The 22,723-nt window shown below is 44.3% G+C and overlaps 1 protein-coding gene across 1 annotated transcript in view; it reads left to right on the top strand.

The window, feature by feature from the left end:
- The first annotated feature begins 2,114 nt into the window (after positions 1–2,114).
- The window catches only part of GDF11 (growth differentiation factor 11), a 41,013-nt gene continuing 20,404 nt past the window's right edge, over positions 2,115–22,723 (top strand). The window contains exon 1 of the mRNA XM_056861023.1: positions 2,115–2,517. Coding sequence (XP_056717001.1) covers positions 2,115–2,517 — 403 coding nt within the window. The remainder of the gene's footprint in view (positions 2,518–22,723) is intronic.

The following is a 22,723-nucleotide window of genomic DNA, read 5'->3' as shown; positions in this document are numbered from 1 at the left end:
GGGGCGGCCAGGGCAGCGCGCACACACGCGCACACGCACACACACACACACACACACACCGGCAAGCAGTGCACGGAATGGAAGCCCCTCTCGCTCCTCCATCGTTCAGATCTTCCGGTCGTCCCAAAGCAAAACAGCGCGGCCGCACGTGGCTCTTGCTTTGGGACCTGCCGCCCCCCCGCCCAGTCCCCCCTGGGCCATTTATGCACCGGAGGTTTTGCTCTGGATTTAGAATCATAGAGTCGGAAGGGACCACCAGGGTCATCTAGTCCAACCCCCTGCACAATGCAGGAAACTGACAACTACCTCCCCCCCACACACACCCCAGTAACCCCCACTCCATGTCCAGAAGATGACCATGATGCCCTCCCTCTCATACATTGCCTAAGGTCAGAGAATCAGCATTGCTGCTGACAGATGGCCTTCTAGCCTCTGCTTAAAAACCTCCAGAGAGGGAGCGCTCACCACCTCCCGAGGAAGCCTGTTCCACTGAGGAACCAGTCTGACTGTTAGAAAATTCTTCCTCATGTCTAGACGGAAACTCTTTTTGATTTAATTTCAACCCGTCGGTTCTGGTCCGACCTTCTGGGGCAACAGAAAACAACTCGGCACCATCCTCTCTAGACGACAGTCCTTCAAGTACTTGGACATGGTTATCATATCCCAGATCTGCCGCTCTCGAAATGCACATTTTCCCCATCCAAATTCTCCAAACTCAACAATAAGCCCCCCTGCGGAGGTTTGAGAATTCAGATGGGGGAAATGTGCATCTCGAGAGCGGCAAATCCAAGGCAGAACCTCCCGGGCACAAATGTCTCTGGTTAGCCGGCGATAGCGATTTGGGGGGGGGGGCGCTTGTGAAAGGAAAGAAGCGGCGCTCCCGCATGCAAAGCGAAGCGCTGCAGTGCATTCGCGCAAAGGGCAGCGGAGGGTTACTGAACGCGTGACAGCTGCAACGCCGGAGCCGGGGGTGGGGGGGGATGGCAGAAAGAAAACTGCTGGCTTGGCAAAAAAAAAAAAAAAAAACAAATAAAGAAGAAGAAGCGTGGGGGGAGAGAGATCTATCTTTTTGCAGCGGCGCGCGTGTCTTGGAGCGGGGAGCGGGCACTTCGGGACTGTCAAAGCCACCAAGACCTGGAGAGAAAGGAGGGGGCTAGAAACTGTTAAATAGATCCGGGGTCTCGACGGCCCGGGGCACTTAGAAACTGTCAAAAGGCTCCGGAAGGAGCAGGCACGCGAGGCTTGGGAAGAACTCTCTGGGGATGAAGATCTCTCCAAAGTGGGGAGGATAAGAAACGGCCAGATGGATCGGGACCAGGAGAATACATGTATATGAGAGAGAGAGAGAGAGAGATGCAGCATTGCCACTGAAACCTCAGTCCTGCTTCAATGGCATCCTCTCCGACCAACGCAGCCTCGATCGATCCTTCCTTGCCTTCCAGCCCAATCTCCAAGGCGCACGAGTCACCCCCCTCCCCACCGAGCGCCCCTCCTTTTCTCCCCCGCCCCCCCCCCGAGAAATGCATTATTAAAACAACACGAGGAGGTGACGGGAGGGGAAGTGGCTTCGGAAAGGGGACTTTGTTTCTTTAAGGGGCTGTCAGCCGGATCCCCTCCTCCCCACGCCCACGCCCCCCCCCGGCCCGGGCGCCCCCCTCCACTCCTTGTTTCAAAGCGAGCTGCCCGCATTTAAAAGACCGGGACGCCCGGGGAGGCGAGCGAGGCCGGAGTGCTCGGCGGCGGCGACGGCAGTAGGGGAGCGCAGGACGGCCCTCTCCCTCGCCCGATCCCCCTCTGGTGACAGCCCTTTTGCCAGGGAGATCTTTTGTTGCCTTCGCAGCCAATCAAGGCTTTTTACGACACAGTTCAGTTGGGATATAAAAGGAGAGTCCTTCTTTCTTCACCCCCCCTCCTCTCCTTCCCCCAACCGGCAAGTCACCCACCATCTCCATCCCCCAAGAACTTCTAGCCGCCGCCCCCCAGCACCACCCACTTAAGCATCCAGCAGCTGCCGACCTTCTTCCCAAGGCCAAGCCAGAGAGGTTTATTTATCTTCTCCTTTTTTTTTTTTAAGCAGAGGGTTGGGTGGGGGACGAGAGAGAAGAAACCCAGACATGCTGGTGCCCAGGTCCCCTGCTCTCTTGTGCTTCCTGGTCCTGTGGCTGGACTTCTGCAGAGGGGAGCCGGCGGAGCGAGGGGCGGAGAAGGCGCCCACGGAGGGAGTCCCCCTGGCGACGGAGGCAGAGGACCAGGGCTGCCCGGTCTGCATGTGGCGGAAGCACAGCAAGGAGATGCGGCTGGAGAGCATCAAATCGCAGATCCTCAGCAAGTTGCGGCTCAAGGAGGCGCCCAACATCACCCGGGAGGTGGTGAACCAGTTGTTGCCCAAGGCCCCCCCGCTGCAGCAGATCTTGGACTTGCACGACTTCCAGGGGGACTCCTTCCAGCACGACGACTACCTGGAGGAAGACGAGTACCATGCCACCACCGAGACTGTCATCAGCATGGCACAGGAAAGTAAGTGGCGGGGGGGCTTCTTTGTTAAGGAGGCAAGAGCCGGCAGGGGAGGGAAGAGGAGGCAAAAAAAGGGAAGTTTAACTTGGAGGGAATGGCAAAGAACAACTTTCTCAGCCTCTTCTGTATTTTTTTTTGGGGGGGGGGATGTTTGAAGAAAGCGGGATTCTTCGCCCGCCACCGCACTTCGCCTGGGCTTGTCCAGGGGCTTATTGTTTATTTCAGCTAGGAATAAATCACTCCCAGCGAAGAGGCAGCGCTGCCGTCGACAGAGACCTCAGAGTCAAGGGGGCTGGACTGGATTCTCTACTGTAGATGGCTGATCTGGGCAGGTTTCAGGTGTGAAGGCATCACCAGTCGCCTCCCGCTCCGCCCCAGGTTGGCAGAATGTGTAGGGATGTCTCTTAGGTTAGCTCCATACATAAGTCTCCCCTTTCCAGCGAACTGATGTGGGGAGGGTGCGAATGAAAGGCTTCATTCCTCAAAAGGTGCATTCAGTTCTCTCTTCTTCTGATGAGTGGGGGGAACCCCATCCCTCAGTAAAAGGGGGAATCTCCCTTTCTAGGTTTTTCTTTAAGTTGCACAAAGTTCTTTGCTTGTGAACGAAAGCTCTGCTTTGTGCTGAGAGCGGCTCCGTTGAGCCTTTCCCATTTTAAGTATTGTGCAAAGTCGTCTTCGCAGGGAGCTTTGTGGCTGCGCTCTTTGCACAGCCCGGGTCGGCGCTAGGATTTCGAAAGGAGGCGGAGGGGGTGTCGCCTGGCGTTGCCTGAAAGTACTTTTTGTGGTGGTGGTGACAGTGGTTGCAAAAAACTCGCACACACCTAAGAAGGGTCAGGGAGAGGCTGTGCCCTTGGAGCAGGGTCGCCCAAGGTGTCATGGTTTTGAAAGGACTCTGCCAGTCAGGCTCTTTGGCAGTAGGAAAGGGTGAACCCGGCATTTCTCAGCGCTGGAGAGTGTGGCTACTTTTTCTCCCCCTGCCAAGTTAAGGCGTAATCCCTTTTGTGAGGTTCCCTTTCGCCAGCTGCAAACAGCTCAAGAAGTTTGCCTTTAGAATATCCAGCTGCCTCCCCCATCATATGCGCACACACTCCCCTCTCTGCTCTCCTTCCAGGTCTGCCAAGATCCCTGGCCCTTTGTACTTCTCCCATTTATTACAAACTCACATGCATGGCATTTTTCTTTTGGGCAAAAAAGAGTTAAAATAAATGTTTCCCAGTGTTTTGGGGAAACAGACAGAGTTGTTCGTGGGGGCGGGGTGGGTGGGTGATAGCACCCTGCACTATTTCTTGTCATGGTGCCCTGGTTGTTTGCAAGGGGGCTGAATGTGAAAAACCAAGCAACAAGATTCATCCTCCAGGACACATCTGAAGTTCCAATCTGACATCACTTAAGGCATGTCTTACAAGGTCATGTAATATGTTTACAGAAAATCTTTGGGATATTAATTGGTAGATTAAAATCTAGCTTTGCAGGGAAGCTAAGGGGGCAGCCGATTTGGCCACAGGGACATCTCTCTAAATTCTCATTCATTCTAACAGGGTAAAATACATTCAGCCTCTGAGTAGAGATGTCTGGGAGGACAGAATCAGAGTCATGTGACTCTGGACAGCTACTGCTGACTGGACCACAGCAGGCATTATGTACCACAGGTGACTCACTGTAGAGTAGCATGCAGCAGGAACATTATATCTTAACAAAGAGAATGCAGAGAATTTCATCCTTGCAAGTAAACATCCTTCTTTGATTCACTTCAGATTTTACTCTCTGAGCAGACTTTTAACCAAGATTGATTTCAGGTGTATAAGATCCCCGAAAGTAGGGCTTGCAAATTCTGTGTTTGCTGGAGCTCAAAGAGAAGAACAAGGTAGCCACCCCTGAGTGTTAAAAAGGCTGGTGGTTACACCACTGCAATGTGGCTCTGGAGATCAAGGCCCCTGATCCTTTGTCTAGCCCTGGTGAAATTGCTTAGGATAGATTCCCCTTATTTCAAAATACTACATACATGTGCTTAAAAACTTGATGTTTCAGTGACTATATAACCCCAAACTTCCTTTGGGGTTATATATTCACTATAACTCATGACTGGCTATCATAAAAATAATACCATAGGTAAAACTTTCAGTTCCCCCACACCTTCTCAAATGTGATGCTTTTCAACTGAGTCAATTCACACACTCAGCTGGAATTACTGGCCCCAGCCCAACTAAATCGAGTTGTGACTAAGCATCATTGAAATGCAGGGAACAAGTTAGTTGAAACTTACAGAAGCCCTATTGCTTTCAATGAGACACTTAGTCCAGTTCTATGGCTGGGCAGCAAAGTGCTTTTCTGGGTGCTAATTTCTTACCCAACGAGCCAGTAAGGTTATGCACATAAAACGGAAGTCCAGTGGCACTTGTTTTATGTATCAGCTCCTTGGATTCTTCAGAATAAGCTTAGAGATTGTCGCTGCTTTTTTTCCTTCATAATTTTCTTTTAATCTATAATGTGATCTATAATCTTTATCTAACTGAATTCCAGGGAGACATGGACATAAAAACAACCTTGAGTAGGAGAGGGATCTGCTAATAGAACTGCTAGCTGCATATAAATCCACTGCCTGCCTATCATTGTTCCATAAAACATTCACGGCTGGATCATCAAGTCAGACGTTCAATCCCAAAGCTTGGTGCGCCAGATGAAAGTAACAGCAGTACAAAAACTGAGGCTGGCGCAATTAGATACAAGGTAGAATGGAAGAGGTGTGGCTCATAGGTTTTCTGCTATATGTTTGTCCTCTGGCTGCCTGAAAATCAGCATATCTTGCACACGCTGGCTGATATATCACAGCAAAACAAAAAAAATGAAAAACCTATAAACATTTTGTTGTTAAGCTTCTCCTAATTATGTAGCTATCTGTAGTGATTATCAAGCTTGGTATCATGTTACAGGTTCAGAGGATAATCAGAATTACCTCGGTGATTATCAATCAGATATCAATCATGATGAGACATTCACTACAGAAAACACTGAGATCCTTTGGCACAGGATAGTCCAATACAGACGTGATCAGGAATCGACAGGATACAGGAACTGCAAAATGTGATGGAGTACTGCCAAGCATTTCATCAACATTCATCACTAAGCTTTCAGTACCATTTAACATTATAGGACTCTCAGGTAAACATGTAATCCACTCCCCCCCTCCCGCCCCAAGGAGAAAGCAAACCTGAAGTACTCTTCATTTTAGTATGTTTTAGAGAAATCTGACTCCATGCAGTTTGGAGTTAGGGCCTGCTGTGTTAGTTTGCAGTTTCACAGAGTGAATCTAAGTTACTCACAGTATACTCAGCCTCTTTCAGACATCAGTGATTTACAGATATTAAATTGCATTCAGTCTTGAGGATCTTGGCTGTACCATCTAAGGTTTGGAATGAGCAGGAAGGCACAGGTCTATGCAGTAAATAAGAACAGAAGGCAGCAATAAACAAACGTTGCATGATGACACTCAATTGAAGTTATATTGAGCAGTAGGTTCTTCACAGGAATCAATTTGTAGTTTCTTTCATGATTGCACTTGTAGCCCAACTTGAAACTCCCTCCAGCTTCCAGCCTTGAGTTCTTCCAGTGTGCCCATATATTTCTTAATGCTTCCTGAACATTGGAAAAGGATTTGAGGAAAGATGTGATAGTTCTGAGAAGATGGCTTGTTTAATCCATCTTGCTTTTGTGGATATTCTTTTCTTTTTTGGGGGGGGTGTCAAATTTACAGGATGAGAACAAATGGTACCCAAGAATGTAATTCCTGCTTCCATTGAGTACAGGAAAGACTGGCTCTATATGCCTTCTCGTGGAAGGATGGCAAAACAGCAGATTCCTATGCTTCTTTTGGTATTCTAGAATAAAGCTTGGCCCTACAATATACCATCCTATTGAGGTGAAGCAGTGGGTATGAGAGGCTGTAGCTCCAGGCCCTTCTTTGGTCTGCGGGTGGAATCAATTGTTGAAGCTCAAGCTGTAAGCAGCATCTCCAGTCATGAACACTGCCAATTCTGGATAAAGAATCCATTTGCAATATTTTGGGGAAATATTTTGCAGCAGTATTGCCCCAAAGTTATCACCGTTGAGGTTCATCCTTAGTTAACTGATAGTTAAGAATAACTTTGATATTTGTATGTTTTCCCCAAATTCTTTATTCCTTGCCCTATCAGAGAGTGGGCTGTCAGTTTTCCCCACCTCACATAGTGACCCAGTGATCTTCTTGATCTATTTAATTTTCTGTTCAAATTCTTCACTCTTTTTAAGGGGGTGATGATTCTTGCCTGTACTTTATTGTCTGCTCAGTAGGTGGCATCTTATCGTTTGGGGTGTTAGGTTGCGGCTGTACAGCTCCATAAGAAACATGGGCTTTTCATAAAAAGCATTTTTCAGTTGACTTGTTGCAGCTATGAATGTATTCTCCTGGTTCTTGGACCACCCCAGTTTAAGAAAAGCGACTATTCACCCTTCACTATCCTTGTTAGTAGTTGCAATTGGATCCCAGATTCTTCAGAGGTACACAGTTGCTGGCTGGAGCTGCATCTCTCTTTGTCCCCTTGCAGTTTTACTTTTGTACATATGTGTTTGGGTATATGGAGATGCCACAGCACTATGCAGAGCCCAATACATAGGACAGAATATCTCTTGATACACTAATATAAGGATCAGCTGGAAGCTGGATCATTCCCATTCTTATTACAGGGAGGCATGGTCCTTCTTAGAGTTAAATATCACCGGAATGTTCTGAACTTCATTCATAGAATGTAAATTATACTGATTATTAACTTTCTCTTAATCCTTCTATCCATCTGCTGTTGTGTACATCTTTTCTTAAGCCATCCCATTCTTTCTTCAAGAGTGTTTACCAACTCTCACAGGCTTTCTTTTCCAATTGCATTACCAGTTTGTTGCTGAGCATCTTTGCTTTTTTCTGTACACCAAGCCTGCCACCCCTACTCTGGAATATATGATCCTTTCAATATGGCTTTCGCCTTACAACAGTGATTTCCTCAAAAGTGGATGGTACCGTCTGACCTACACAGATTTCTGTGCTGGACAGAGAGCCCCACCCTCATAAAAGTCTGATATCTGATCAATCTGTTCCAAATGAAGAATGAGGATCCAACAGCCAGGCATGGAAACCTAGTGTATGGGTCATTATGAATGAGGAGTTCAGTGGATTGAGTGTGTGTGTGTGGGGGGAAGTCTAGTGCAAAGGATGTGTACCTAGTTCCTGGCTCAAGGGGCAAGGGTGAAAGGTGGGCTATTTTATTACAGTTTGATTGATTACCAATCTATGTCATCTGCTGCTGCTGAGATGGAGAGATGCTTATTGTTTTAATGTTGTGGGTGTAAAGACAAATCTGCTTGCTGACCATTCACTGCTAAAGCACAAAAAGGCAACAGCACATCCTCTCTCTAAGCATCCTAACAACACTGGTTGAGTAAGAGGCAGAAATTGTTTCAGCTGGGGTAATATTTTAAAAAGATTACAGAAGTCAGTGAACCTATAAGAACTATACTTGAACCTATATATTAGAAGTAGGCTGAACATATAACAATGCAGGTTTGATAGGCCAAAGTTTAATGCAACAGAATTCACACAATAAGATATGGGATGTAAGCTACACAGAGGATATGCTACGTAGAAGGTCAGGAACAATGTGCCAAGACCTTCCGGGTATGTCTGTTTACTTCCTCTGCCAAACATTACTATTGCATCCCAAAATTAATGGCATGAGTGTTATCTTGTAGATCCCACAGACTCATTTGGCACTCTCAGACCCAACTATATTCTTCTTAATTTCTATTCCTTATATTTTCTTTGTAACTTACTAAACATTTGACTGGGACAGAAGAAAGCACCCAGAAATGGATCTCTCCCCTTTTAGCCTTGGAAGTAAGAGAATAGCCCCAAGCAGTGCAGAGGAGAAGGCAATAAAAAGATCTTACACTACGCTGGTTTGTAGTAACTGAGGAACTCAGGTCTGTGGAAGGAGAGCTCGGGGCTTGGGGGACTAGGGTTTGCTTTTCTGTATTTCCAAATTGAATTTAAGTTTCAGTTACTTGTCTCTGAGGTTATAATCTTCTCCTGCTTTACTCCAGCGTCTCTGTGGAGTAAAAGAAGCTCTAATGCTCCCTAATTATCTTGTGTTGGAAGTCATATCCAGAAATATTTCATAATGAATGTAAGTTATATACAAAATCAGGATGATCTCTCATTATTATGAGAAGGACTTGAACAGTAGCTTAATCAAAAAGAACATGCACAAATAGTAGTTTTCCTTCATTGTCTCTTGTGCTTTTCAGTGATTATAGTAGACATCATCCTAGTGAGACTTGTTCTGGCTGGCCTGGGATAGAGGTTAACATATATGTAAACTGTCATACAGCTGAAAAATATATCTCACTGGCCCTCAAGCTGGAGGGTTTTTTATTTTTTTTATTTTACTCTTGGATTTATGAAGACAACTATTTGTTGATCCTGAGCATAGTTTGGTGACTTATTTGCACAAAGGCCCTATGCTGAGAGCGTTAGGAAAAAAGTGACCTACTGCAGATTCAAATAGGTCTAAAATGGTGGGTCAGGCTTCCACATTGGACTTGGCTGCTATGTCAAGCCCCCTCCAGAACATTGCTGAGTAGGTTAAGGAAATCAAAGAACTGAAAGCCATTAGGTCCTCAGTAGGGGTGATTCACACTGAATTGCCGGACTTGAAATCAACACTTTGCATAGCTGGAAGAAAATCTGCTCTCTGAATCTGAAGACAAAATGAACACCACAGAAAAGCACACCCAGGAAGCTCAAAAGAACATATAGTGGCTCAGAAGTAAAGTAACTGATCTTGAGGGCCAGTCTCTATCCGACCATAATGTTCAGTTCTGAACTCATTCCACAGTCTGTGTCGGTTATCAGATGTATTTATATTAAATATTGGGAAACATGCAGAATTTAAAGTATCCAGGAATCTTAGATGGAGACAGAGGTGAGGAAAAATAATTTTACTGCTCCCATACAATTGTTACATGTCTCTACATTAAAAAGAGAAAATGGGAACAATAGTAATTAATGCTGGCAAGTGATACACTATAAAATGCAAATTGGAGACCACAGCTGTATTTATGCCAAGTTTTCTATGTCTCCAGATCCACAGACTATCCCTGCCTCAAAGACCACACAATTATAGTATGTGTGTGTGAGAGAGAATGCACCATAATATAAATTTGCACACAATTAATAACCATAAACTTGGCACCACAGTGTATAGTTCCAGGCTTTGGTTTTGTGGGAACACTGGGTTAAAAGGATGTTTCTACCCCTGGAAAAATCTATGACTCCAAATGTTCACTTGAACTGGTGTTGGCTGGGAAAGGCTGAGAGGGGAGGTAGCGTATGGTCTGGAGCGTGTGAAGGCCGAGCGGAAGGAAGGGGTGTTGGGTGGGAGGGTGTGGGGGGCACAAGTGTGAGGAATCGCAGTGGGGAGAAGGACTTCCCTCCTGGCCAATTCTACAGCTCATTGAGAAATTTCCTTCTCCAGCATTAATAGACTTGGATGGCTTTGAAATTTTACTGCCCATAAAATTGGCGACACGCTGGGGCTTTTTTCTGTGTTAAACGTTTGCTGCTCCTCCCCACAACCATCCCTCTCCCTTAACAGCTTGCCCCCTCCCAAAATAAAGCCAGCATGCACACACCACCCAGACTGAAATTGACAAGGGCAGTCCAATCTGATTTTAATTGGCCATCTGGAATAGGCTCATTGGATTGGCTGGTGCTGATCCGTTGGACCCCAAATCCCACCTCCTGGAATCTTTATCACTCTCCCTCATTCCCTTCTCCCTTTATGACAATTATGATTTTTGCCCCTGACACTCTTTCATGGAGCAATTGTGTGTGCCAGTATTTTTATGGTTCCTGAACAGAAGGAAGGGAAGGTTTTATAGGCAGTGGGGCCATAAACCTTTCTGGTTCCCCTCTCCTCACTCCTTCTGTCCTATCCTCCCCCCCTTTTTAATCTAAAGCGTACGTTTCCCCCACCCATAGACAAGAAACTAGGGAAGGATAATTGGGTTCTAAACCATTTATTGGCTACCCATGACCCCTGCTGACCTTTCGTTTGGGCACTGGAGGTGGGGAGGGGAAGTTAATGAAGTAGCTTGAAGGAAGACTGGGGGGGTGACAGTGTGAAACCCACCAAACGTTACTCCCCCCACACTGGTACTACATTCTGAAGGCTTGGTGAACTTAAATCAACAATGAATTAAAAGCTACGAGCAGAAGGCAGTACTTTCTGGGTATAAGGATGAAGTTGAAATATGTTTTTTGCTGGAAAATATGACGGCAGGATTCTGATGGGTATCAGAAAGGCTGGTGGTGGTGTGGATAGGGCTGAAATACCAAAGGGTAGGTGCTAAAGCTAGTACTGAAAGGTATGGGCAGATCAGTTCATTTACATACATTTTTAGCAAATTATGGAATGGAGAAATCTGTCAAAATTGGAAAATTATATTGTTCAAATACTGTAGAATAAGATTTCCACATTAATTACAGGCCATTTAATTAGAGCTGTATGTACAACATACTCTCACAAAATTAGTGTTTCTGTGCTAAGAAAGCCCAATGGCCCTTCCTTGTTGATATGGAGATATAGGGGAAATTCCACCAAGCAAATTGTGTCAGGAAGTGGGGTCTGTGGGCCCAATGGATCAACTACAGCCAATCCAATGAGTGTAGGGCAAGGCTTTAATGCAGCAATGCCTGATTATTAATTTTGCACTCCAAGGGAAAGTAACTATATTTAGTTGCAACATGATTACCATGGGTAATTTTATGGGTGATAATGGGAAATCTTGAGGGGATTGTCACAAGTGAAACATGAAAGACAGTCTCTTGCAACAAAAACAAGTATCTTAAAGACTAACCAATTTATTGTAGCATAAGCAATGCCTAAGATCTCTTATTCCCCCCCCCCCCCGTCCTAGGAATACATGTTAACTCTGCAAGTGGGCCTGGGATATAACTGGAATCTTATAATTATATGTAGTATTCAAGCATTTAAAACAATGTTTATAAACAAAGAGATGGAGAGAAAGTAATTAACAGGAGTGATTAGCAATGGAACTTAAAACAAGCTGTAAGAGACTAATTTAAGGAATTCGGCTTAGCTGGTTAGGGAAGTTTAAATAGAGAAGGAAGAAGAACAAGAACTAATGGCTAGATCCAAGCAAATATCAATTAAAAATAAAATCCAATTATATTTACTGGAAGAGGTGACTAACCAATGCAACAAAATGTGCACAGCTTTTCTTTCACTAAATTTCTGTTCCCAATTGAGGCTTAGATACCATGCCTCACTTGATCAGGGGACCCTCATTAGTGGAAATAATTCCCTTGCTTCTCTTAAAGATGAAATCATAACTCATGATCTCATTTATTATTCAAAACTAGGACAGGGATTGGAGGAGACTGAGAGATATGTGTAGAGTTTATGGCTGAGGTCACTATGGGATATGCATCAGAATTAGCAGCAACCATCACTAAAACTGGTAGAATTCAGAATGGATACCGTAGGATTGAATAAAGTGGAAGCTATTTGTGAAAAAAAAAACATATCTTCTAGCATAGAAGGTTTCTGACTCATTGCTGCTGCTGCAATAGAAACAATCGTGTTACTCATGGATCTTTTCTCTGACCTGGAGAGACCATTTTTAAGACCAGGAGGCTGATATCATTTGTACCTAATACTACTACTGAAATGCCCAGCCATACTTTTAACCACCTTCTAATTGCTAATTAATGATGATAGCAGTAACAGGTTAAATTAAGCCCACAGACACATTTTGATCAGTGGAAAAATAAGTAGCATGTTTGCTAACATATTCCAGTGTATGCTTTTTTCATACGAGGCATGTACTTGTGACATACACATTTCATTTTTCTGTCAAGTGCTCAGTACCTAAGTATTTATAATATCAGGTCCCAAAGACCAGAAACTGAAGGTGCCCTGATGTAGAGGAGGAGGATAGGGAGCCAAAATTCCTATAGTTGGTACTTGGAGTAAGTAGAAACCATTCACCAAATGGTTTACTTGGATACACGCTTTGTAGGCTCCGTCTCAGTAATAGGGCCAACTCAGCAACTTCTTCTGCATCTGTAACAATGATCCTTCCCCATGAAACCCTGTGAACCATGCTCTGTCTATGACTCATAGAATTCACCCTCCTTGTTGACAAGGCCCATAGGGTGTGGCCACATTAAAAAGGGTCGTGGGAAAGTTACAAGGGGTCAGAGGAAGAGTGCAAGAATGCCTGACATGATGCCCAGAACTCAGTCTCTCCATACCCTTGATCTAGCTCAAATAATTAAGTATAAACTGCTGTAATTTTATTGCAGTTCTAGCACGTGAGGCTGAATCCAGGTCGGACATAACCATTTCTGCCTTGAGCCTTCCTGATTCCATGAAGTGGAGATATGCACAGATACATCCACTGGAATTGGGCTTTCAATGTTTGTCATTCACACTACAAAGGGGATATGGAGGAAAAAATCCAAGGGACCAGAGCATCTAGTTCTGAAAACAGTCTTTTCACCCAAGAAGCAATTACCCATGACTGGAAATTACAGTCTCTATGCTTATTCCCCTGCCCTTCCCTTACAGCATGTGGGAAATGTCTAGGGGTGGGTCACAGAACCATGGACAGCGCCCTGACAAGGTTTTTTTTTGGGGGGGGTGCAGAAGCAGTACCACTAAAGAGAATACTGAGCAGATGAATCCCAGAGACAAAGAACAATTTTGTGCTAGATCCAGGCGCTATTAAGTGACACCCTGAAACAGCCCCACCTTACCATAACAAGCCACAGGACACTATGATGACAAATTCAAGGAACAGATACAGTAAGTGAATATCCTAATAAACCAGTATCCCTTTGCTTCCAGGGCTGGAATCTGTCTTCCCAGTCTCATAACTGCCCTTTCCACCTTAGTTAGGCAGTGTCTGTGTAGTACATTTCACATAGCTACGCCTAAAACAATGGTCAGGAGAGGCAGGGGGAGAGGTTTTCTGTCACTTTAAGAACTGGCAGAGACTGGTGTAGCGGGGAGAGAAACTCCCAGGGGAGCACAACATTAATTTGGGACTTGTGCACAGCAAATTGCCTTGGGCGTTTGTTAGCAGAGGCCTTCGCTCCTGGTCGGCTGTGCAGGGAGAGGCGGCCGGTTTGTGTCGTGACCTTGGCGTGTTAGCAAGGCCTGCAGTTCATGGCACATGCAGCTGGGGGTGATTAAGCCGGGCGGGGTGCACCAGGCAGGGGCAAAGGGGCACTCCCAGCTCAATGTAACCCAGATGTCTATGAACAGAGGAGGAGTTGGGAGGGGGGTTGGCCACTGGGTGTTTCAGGCGGATGCTTGGTGGGGAGGGGGAGGTAATGCCTCTTCCATTCCTCAGTCTATCTGTGTAGCAAGAGATCTCCCTCTGTCCCTGGACTGTTTTGATGGGCACAGCTGGGAATTGATGGGGATTATTTCACCCTGGCCATTCTGTCTGTGCCAAGGAATAGTGGGATCTCTTACGTCTCTGGCATTTCTGCCTGTGTATTTCTTTACTAAGTGACCCATTAATGCTTGAGGTGTTTATCTTGGTTTACCTGCTCCCAGTGTTCAAAGGAAGTCCCAGTTCACTCCTTTATCTGCGTGTGGAGGGGAATGACTGAGCGACTGAGCGCTTGACCTCTTTGCTGAGATGAGAAGATTTCAATCTAGGTTTATATCCTAACTATCCAGGGGTGGTCACAACTCTGCAGGGCTTGTCACTATGTTCAGCATAATCATAGATTTATTTCTGTCACCAGTTTGTGTACTAGTTCTCCAGTCGATCTTGAGGTGACAAGCTAATCTTTAAAGTAGCATCTCTTCACAAATCAAACTGCATATCCTTGGGAAAACCCCCCCCCCCTTCCTTCTTGCCAGCAATCTGCCAAATCACAGATTTCTCTCTTTTGTGGGGGGGGGGGGCTGTTTTCAGGCTTGCCAAAATATTTCTGTTCAGCTCCCCTTCCAAAGTAGGTAGAGCATGTTCAATAGCTACAAGCCATCAGCCATAAAAAGCAATCAAAGATAATGTAAGTAGCTACCTTCTAGTAACCAGTATTCATTGAGGGAGGATATTTAGCTATTAGCTAAATGTAAGCATAGAAGAAAGGTAATCTCTCCACTTTGCATAGTCCTGGCAAGCTTTTTGTAGGGGATTGTCCCCACGTACTCATCTGTGCAAACATTAAGATCTACATTACTTGCCCCATTTTGTGTCTCTATTCACTGCGAGTGAATTGAGGTGGTGGTTACAAGGGTTAGTCATGCAGCCTTGTCCTAGTGGCACATGGTGTCTGTGGAACTCCCTTCTTGCCACTATTTGCCTCACACCTTCTTTGTTTAGGCACCAGGGGAAACTCTCCCCCCCCCCAACATTTGGGGATTAGACTTCTTTTTTTCCTAGCTGGCCATTTGTATTACCTTGCTGTTCTGTTTCATATTGTTGACTTCTTAACTGTATCTACATATTTTAAAATATTTGCAATAATTCCATACTGCCTCTGCTGGTAAATTAAATTTCAGTTCTTTTACAGATGCTTTTTTATTGTGTTTTAATGCTGTTTTTTAAATTGTAGCTGTTCTAACAGATTGCCTTTGGCTGAAGGGCAGTATAGAAATGATTTTTAGAAGTAAGTAGATAAATACTGAAATGCATTGACATACTGAGTGGGGGACATGTTGCTTGCTACTTGGCTTGTTCTTTCTGAATCTATAGGTGTGCCTATTGTGGGAGATGAGATGTAGAATAGTATAATACAAACGGGAGTATAATAGAAATCTAATTTTGTATTATAATAGTATAATACAATATAATAGTATAATACAAATCTAATTTCCTCCTCCCTCACTATTTCCTCCTTCCCTTACCTAAAAAAGTCCCCATATAGGGTTGCCAACTTCCAAGTAGCACCTGGAGATCTCCTGCTATTATAACAGATCCCCAGACGATCAAGATCAGTTCCCATGAAGAAAATGGCTGCTTTGGAGGGTGGACTCTATGGCATCATACCCTGCTGACATCCCTCCCCTTCCAAAACCCCACCCTCCCATACTCCACCCCCCAAAACTCTAGGTGTTTTCCAACCCAGAGCTGGCAACCTTACTCTCCCCTTTTCCTGCTTCTCTCCCAACCAACAGCCAACCTATTTTTATGTGCTCCTCTGTCTTAATCTCCACCCCACCTCCGGGCAGCCTCTACCTAGAAAAACTGTGGCCCAGTTGTGTGGTGCCAACCACTGGGCCAGGCCCACTTGCATGCTAGGGAACCCTCAAGGACTTGTAGGGTGGCACCTCATTTCCCTCTCTAACCCCCTCCCCACATTATTTCCTTTTTCCCTCCTCCTGGCAACCCCTATATCAGTGATGGCGAACCTTTTAGAGACCGAGTGCCCAAACTGCAACCCAAAACCCACTTATTTATCGCAAAGTGCCAACACAGCAACTTAACCTGAATACTGAGGTTTCCTCCCAGCTCGGCAAGGGGGGGGGGAGTCCAGGGAATGGGGAGGGCTTTGAACAGCTCCACGCTGTCTGCAGGCAGCGCGGAGCCCTTCAAAGCCGGGCGGCGGGGAGTCCAGGGAAGGGGGAGCTTTGAACGGCTCCACGCTCCCTTCAAAGCCCCCGCCTCCCCCGCTCGTGCCCACAGAGAGGGCTCGGAGTGCCGGACTTGGCACGCGTGCCATAGGTTCGCCAACACGGCCCTATATCATTTCCCTTTTCCCTACTTCATTCTTCCCTTCTCAGACATTCATTGACCTACCTTTTATCTGCCTATCATCTTCAGCTATATTTATTTACTTCATTTGTACCCTGACTTTCTCCACAGCGGAGACCAAAGCAGCTTACATTATTCTCCTCTCTTTTTATCTGCACAACAACCCTGTGAGGTAGGTTAGGCTGAAAGTATGTGACTAGCCCAAAATCACCTAGTGAGCTTCCACATCCAGATGAATTTGGGTTAGAGCTCTGAAGCTCTAACCGCCTCATCCCACTGGCTTTCTCGGGGTAGCTGCTGTTGAACAGAACTAATCAACCAGGTCTAGTTGAGTCATGCAAGTCAGGTGGTATCAAGTCATCCAGAGGTTGCTTCCAGGACTAGGGTTGCCAACCTCCAGGTGGGGCAGGAAGGCAATGGCAAACCACCTCTGTTTACTCACTTGCCTTGAAAACTCTCTGAGGTTGCCATAAGTTGGCTGGGACTTGATGGCACTTTACACACACATGTAGTAGGGGCTAATCTAGCTATGTGGACTAAGTCACTGTATCCCAGCAGTTCATATCTATTCATATAAGGGGAATGGGTATATCTTTCTCATCTGCACCTGTAACTCCTCATGCTTCCCTATTATTAAAGATCGAGGATGATAGCATAGATACATCCTCAGCTAATGTTGCTAGATTGTCTTTGTTCATTCTCCTTACCCACCTGCTCTCTCCAATGTTTATTTATTAAGATATTTGTAACCCACTTTTCTCCCCAATGGGGACCCAAAGCAGCTTACAACAATTTACCCTCCACCATTTTATCCTCACAACCTATGAGGTTGGTTAGGCTGACAGAGAAAGGTCTTTTATGCATGGCTGTTTCACCTGCAGTCACCTCCCTGACAACTTCAGGTCTTTGTGTTGATTAGGCTGCATGCCATTTCCGACCATCAGAGGTCACCTTGCTCTTTCCCTGCGTTTCCCCATGGTTTGCCCATGTTTTCAGAGACCTGTTTTATCTGAAATTTGAAAACGTGGGCAAAACGTGGGGAAACACAGGGGGAACAGTCGGGACCTCTGACAGTCGGAAATGGCATGCATAATCAAAACAAAGACTCAAATTCATCGGAGGGGTGACAGTGAGTGAAACAGCCATGCATAAAAGACCAAAGAGACAGCTTACCCAGTGAGCTTCCAAAACAGAGCAGGCATTTGAACCTGGGTTTCCCAGATCGTACTCTGACACACTAACCATGTGTGGTTTATAACAGGCAGAGGAAGAGCTGTGCAAGAGGAATTGTAAAAGTGGCAGGAATCAAAGCAGAGTGCCTTCTACCCTGCTGCCTTGGAATTTTAAAAGATATAAACAGGAATATGGAAACTACCACTAACTTACCACTCCACTGAGCAAAGTTTGAAACCATTCTCTAGCCTAAGGAGCTTTCCTCCAATGAAAAAATATTATGGCTCTTTAGGCTGGAGACAGGTCCTCAAGCCTAATGCTGGATCCATGCCAGGTTCTCCAGGTTGTGATTTGGCAAGTGTGTCTTTGACTGTGTGTGTGTGTAAAATGCCGTCAAGTTGCAGCCGACTTATGGGGACCCCTTATGGGGTTTTCATGGCAAGAGACTAACAGAGGTGGTTTGCCAGTGCCTTTCTCTGCACAGCAACCCTGGTATTCCTTGGTGGTCTCCCATCCAAATACTAACCAGGGCTGACCCTGCTTAACTTCTAAGATCTGACGAGATCAGGCTAGCCTGGGCCATCCAGGTCAGGGCTGTGTCTTTGACTAGTCCCATGGATATCTGACATAGCATTTAGATATTGTTCTTCTCAAAGGCTCACTTTTCTCTCTCAGAGCTACATGGCAGCAATGAAAACCAAATCTGCTTGGTTTTCATTGTGTGTGTGTGTGTGTGTGTGTTAAGTGCTGTCAAGTCATCTCCGACTCATGGCGACCCTATGAATCAATGTCCTCCAAAGTGTCCTATCCTTAACAGCCTTGCTCAGATCTTGCAAATTGAGGGCCACGGCTTCCTTTATAGAGTCCATCCATCTCTTGTTGGGTCTTCCTCTTTTCCTGCTGCCTTCAACTTTTCCTAGCATGATTGTCTTTTCCAGTGACTCTTGTCTTCTCATAATATGTCCAAAGTACGATAGCCTCAGTTTAGTCATTTTAGCTTCTAGGGTCAGTTCAGGCTTGATTTGTTCTAAAACCCACTGATTTGTTTTTTTGCAAAGGGTATCCGTAACACTCTTCTCCAACACCACATTTCAAAGGAATCTACTTTCTTCCTACCAGCTGTCTTCATTGTCCAGCTCTCACACCCATACTAGTAATAGGGAATATGATGGCATGAATTAACCTGATCTTGGTTGCCAGTGACACATCCTTACACTTAAGAATCTTTTCTAGCTCCTTCATGGCTGCCCTTCCCAGTCTCAATCTCCTGATTTCTTGGCTGCAGTCTCCCTTTTTGTTGATGATGGATGATGGTTTTCATTGCTTGACATGAAATTATGGGCAAGAAAGCAGTGGAAAGTGCAACTGATCCAAGAATAATCACAACATCTCGATGTGAGGGGAAAGAGGTATGGGTATAGAGATGGATTAGACAGACCAGTAAGAAGCTAGTCCAGGCACCCTAAAGAGAAGTCAGGCTACTTTGGATTACTCCTGAATGTGACACAGGCCAAAATATGAAGTATTTATATAATTTTAGTCACTGATACTACTGGATATCAGTGACTAAAATTAAGTGCATTGCTGCATCTTTAAAATATGGATTTATCCAAAAGCCTCCTATGGCAATCTTTCTTTTTGGTGAAGGAAATGCCATAGTCATGGGATGAGAATGCTAGGTGGAAAGACATTTTAAAAGCACTATCAGATTCAATTCACTTCCTGGTCTGAAGGAATTCAAATTCAAAAGCCTTCTCCAAATCACAAAGGGTAGTTAAATAATTGCTCAATTTGCCAGTATAGTAGAACTTCTCAGGCCATCAAAAAGCAAGTGACAAATTGTGAATTTATGTGCAGTAAATGGCAGAGCACTTCAAGGACACCAAGTATGTAGACGGAGATGGCAGAGAGTATTGTGAATCTGGGCGGAAGTATTCGGTTGAATATAGTATTACCGGTAGCTGGATTGTTTATGGTCCCACATATCTCTGGTTATTTGGACACACCAGGTTGGATCTCGCCAATCATTTTTGTGCACAATGGGGAGGCGGTGGATTTCACTGATTTCCTCCACCCATGGCACACCTCCAAGTCCCCATTTATGCTGTTCCTGAGCAACTCTGTACTTTACAAGTAGCTTTTTAGGAGTCATTTGGGGCTGTAGAAGAAGAAGGGTGGTGAAGATGTCAAGTTCTGCTGAGAGAAATTCTTCCATTCCCTGAAATTTTCAGTAGTATCTAAGCCACCATCTTCTCAGCCCATATTTCCTTCCCTAGAGGTACATGCAAGCCAACCTTTTGTTTTCTATCAGCTGCTAGTCAGATGCCATATGGAAGCTCAATAGCACGCTATAGTGGCAACATCCATTCTGTTAGTTTCTAGCGATTGTCACTCAGAGGTATACAGTACAGTCTTATGCAGAAGTACTCCATCCTAAGACCCCACTGAAACCCATAGGCTTAGATTGCAGTAACTCTGCACGGAATTGCACTGTAACTGTACCACACTGAACATGACAACTGTAGTTCAGGCTAGCATGGTGCTATTGCTTGCAGTAATCATGAACTTCCATGAATGGATGCACACATAAAGTCAAAGATTGTTTTCTTTCTCTGGTATATTTATTGTATATGTTACAATAGAATAGTCTGCTTCCCCTCTGATATTTGTGACAGTTGGCTTTGTCTCATGAGTGCCGCCCCGCTTAGTTCTGTTACTTATCTACAAGTATAGACTGTATGAGCTCTCTTGTTCTGAAACCTCTTGCTCTAATCCTTGTATTTCTTTGTTTATAAATAGAAGTTTTTCGAGCATACCCCCTCCGCTTTCTTGAACCTGAGATCAGGAACATGACTGAGTATCTTAATTCTGACCTACTAGTAAAAACAACAGACTCTTTCCAACCCCCACTTGACATCTGCTCTGGTTGAGAGAGTACCATTGGGTTTCCTATATGCTTTATTTTATTTAAAATACTTATATCCTGCCTTGTCCCCACTGGCTTGAGGCAGTTCACAAAAGAATATCTGATAGTATCCATAATAAACAATAAATCACACATTAAAATCCCAATAACAATAACCTATCAATTTACACTGACAAACCAAGACTGTACCCTATACCACAAACTCGTTATCCAACTACCAAATCAAACCATAATTGAAAAGCCCAACCAAATAATATTGCTTAAAACCTCTTTTATAAGGGAGAATCAATCTTTGTAAGGAAGAATCCATTCCAGCAAACAATTTCAAAACAGTGGTGCTGCAACCAAGAAAGCTTGGGTTCAAGCAAAGGATTATACCTGCAAAGGCTGGAGGAAACAGTAAGCCACATGGGCTCACATATATATAGAAAGAGAATCCTTCAGCTATATGGGGGCCAGGATGTGAAAATAAGAACCAGCACCTTAAATTGTTAGGAAACTAACAGGCAACTTCACACATAGTACATTACATTTGTTCTAATGACTACAGTTATTTTAAATCTCTGTCACTGAGGATATTATTTTTTTAAAATGTTATAAGAGAACAGCCAAGTTCTACAGAGTTATAGTGAATATTAATAGCACTAAAAGCAGAGAGCGAGTTCACAAACATTTATACTATAGCGAGATTCCTAATTTGGCCAGACTGTTCTCTATCATATATTTAACAGCTGTTAATACAGTCCAGTATTTTATATAAAAAATGAGGTCTATGACAGATTCAACAAAATGTTTTCAGATGTACACATCCATAGAAATTATTCCATATATGATTCTAGGGATGGAAACCATTATACTAGAACTAGTGAATACTGTTATTTTGTGATGTACACCCTTCTGAAGTACATAAAGAACCAAAATTCAAAAACAAAAATACCTTTTATTAGGACCAACCAAAACAACATAAAACACTACAAGCTGTTGAGTTCTCCAGCTTTTCATCAGCCTTGATGAAGAACATCCAGTTTGAGGAAGTGCACTAGAGCTTGTGTCGTGTTCTGTGTTACTATATGAATGAATGAATGAAAAACCTTTAATGGCATAAGTAATATTACAATTGTTACAGAAGGTACATAAAATATGCGTCATTAAGATAAAAACATAGGGCAGTAAATTCCAAAAGTAGAAATTACAAACTTTGGGCTTTTTGAACTTTCATCACATCCACTAGAAAATTGGCAACATCTACAGTAACCTCTGGGTCGGAATCATTGAATAAAAATTGACGTTTTGCTTGGGTAGAGAGGTGATATTTGGAAAGAAGCCAATTTTTTAACCATTTCCCACGGGGTGTTTCATATAGAGGGCAGACCAACAGAATATGATCAATTGAGTCCAGGGAATAGGTATCACAGGGACAAGTCCTTTCCTGGATTGGTATTTGTTGATACCTTCCATATAGCATCCTTGAAGGAAAGGCATTAACCCTAGCGAGAGAGAAGGCTCTGCGGAGGGGTGGGATGTCCAGAGTGTGAAAATAATGGGGAATATTGTTGGTTAAATTCTTGAGACCCAACATTGATGGGAAGCAGACCAAGGGTTGAGTGGGGAGTAACGTCTGCGCTCCATATCCAAGAAACGCTGTTTAACAATTTTAAAAATATGGGCCTCAGTAGTTAAAGCCAGGTCTTCCACAAAGACTCCAGATGATCTTATTTTAGACAGAATTAGATAATCGCAGGAGGTATTATGAAGTTCTTTTAGCAGCAGAGACATCAGAGAACCACGCTCTGTTCTAAAAAACAGTTGAAGCCAATACGAATGGTTAGCAACCATGCCTTGGTTTCACACAAGCGTTGACCAAGTTCAGAGGTAATAGCATAATAAGAGACACAGAGAGGGAGACCAAGAATTTTTCTTAAAAAGTTAGCTTGAATGGATTCTAAGTCCCGATTGAACGCATTGGCCCAGATAGGTACACCGTACAGAATCTGGGGTAAGATTTTGGAGTTGAATACCTTAACTGCGGCAGGGACATACTGGTTACCCTTATAAAGAAAGAAGGACATCAGTTGGTTTGAAGAGATTCTCCCTAGTTTGATAATCCTGGATCAATGAACAGCCCATTTAAGGTTATAATTAAAAGTAATGCCGAGATATTTAAAACTCTTCACCTGTTGGATTTTGGCCTGACCAATACGCCAGCTGGTGAGCGACCTTTTTTTTTTGAAAAAACTACGACATTAGTCTTAGAGTAATTAATTTTAAGAAGATTTAGATGACAGTATT

Source organism: Euleptes europaea, chromosome 1 (assembly GCF_029931775.1).
Source record: "Euleptes europaea isolate rEulEur1 chromosome 1, rEulEur1.hap1, whole genome shotgun sequence".
NCBI classification, from domain to species: Eukaryota; Metazoa; Chordata; class Lepidosauria; order Squamata; family Sphaerodactylidae; genus Euleptes; species Euleptes europaea.
Note: the sequence above shows the minus strand (reverse complement) of the source record. Positions and strands in the feature narration are given on the sequence as shown.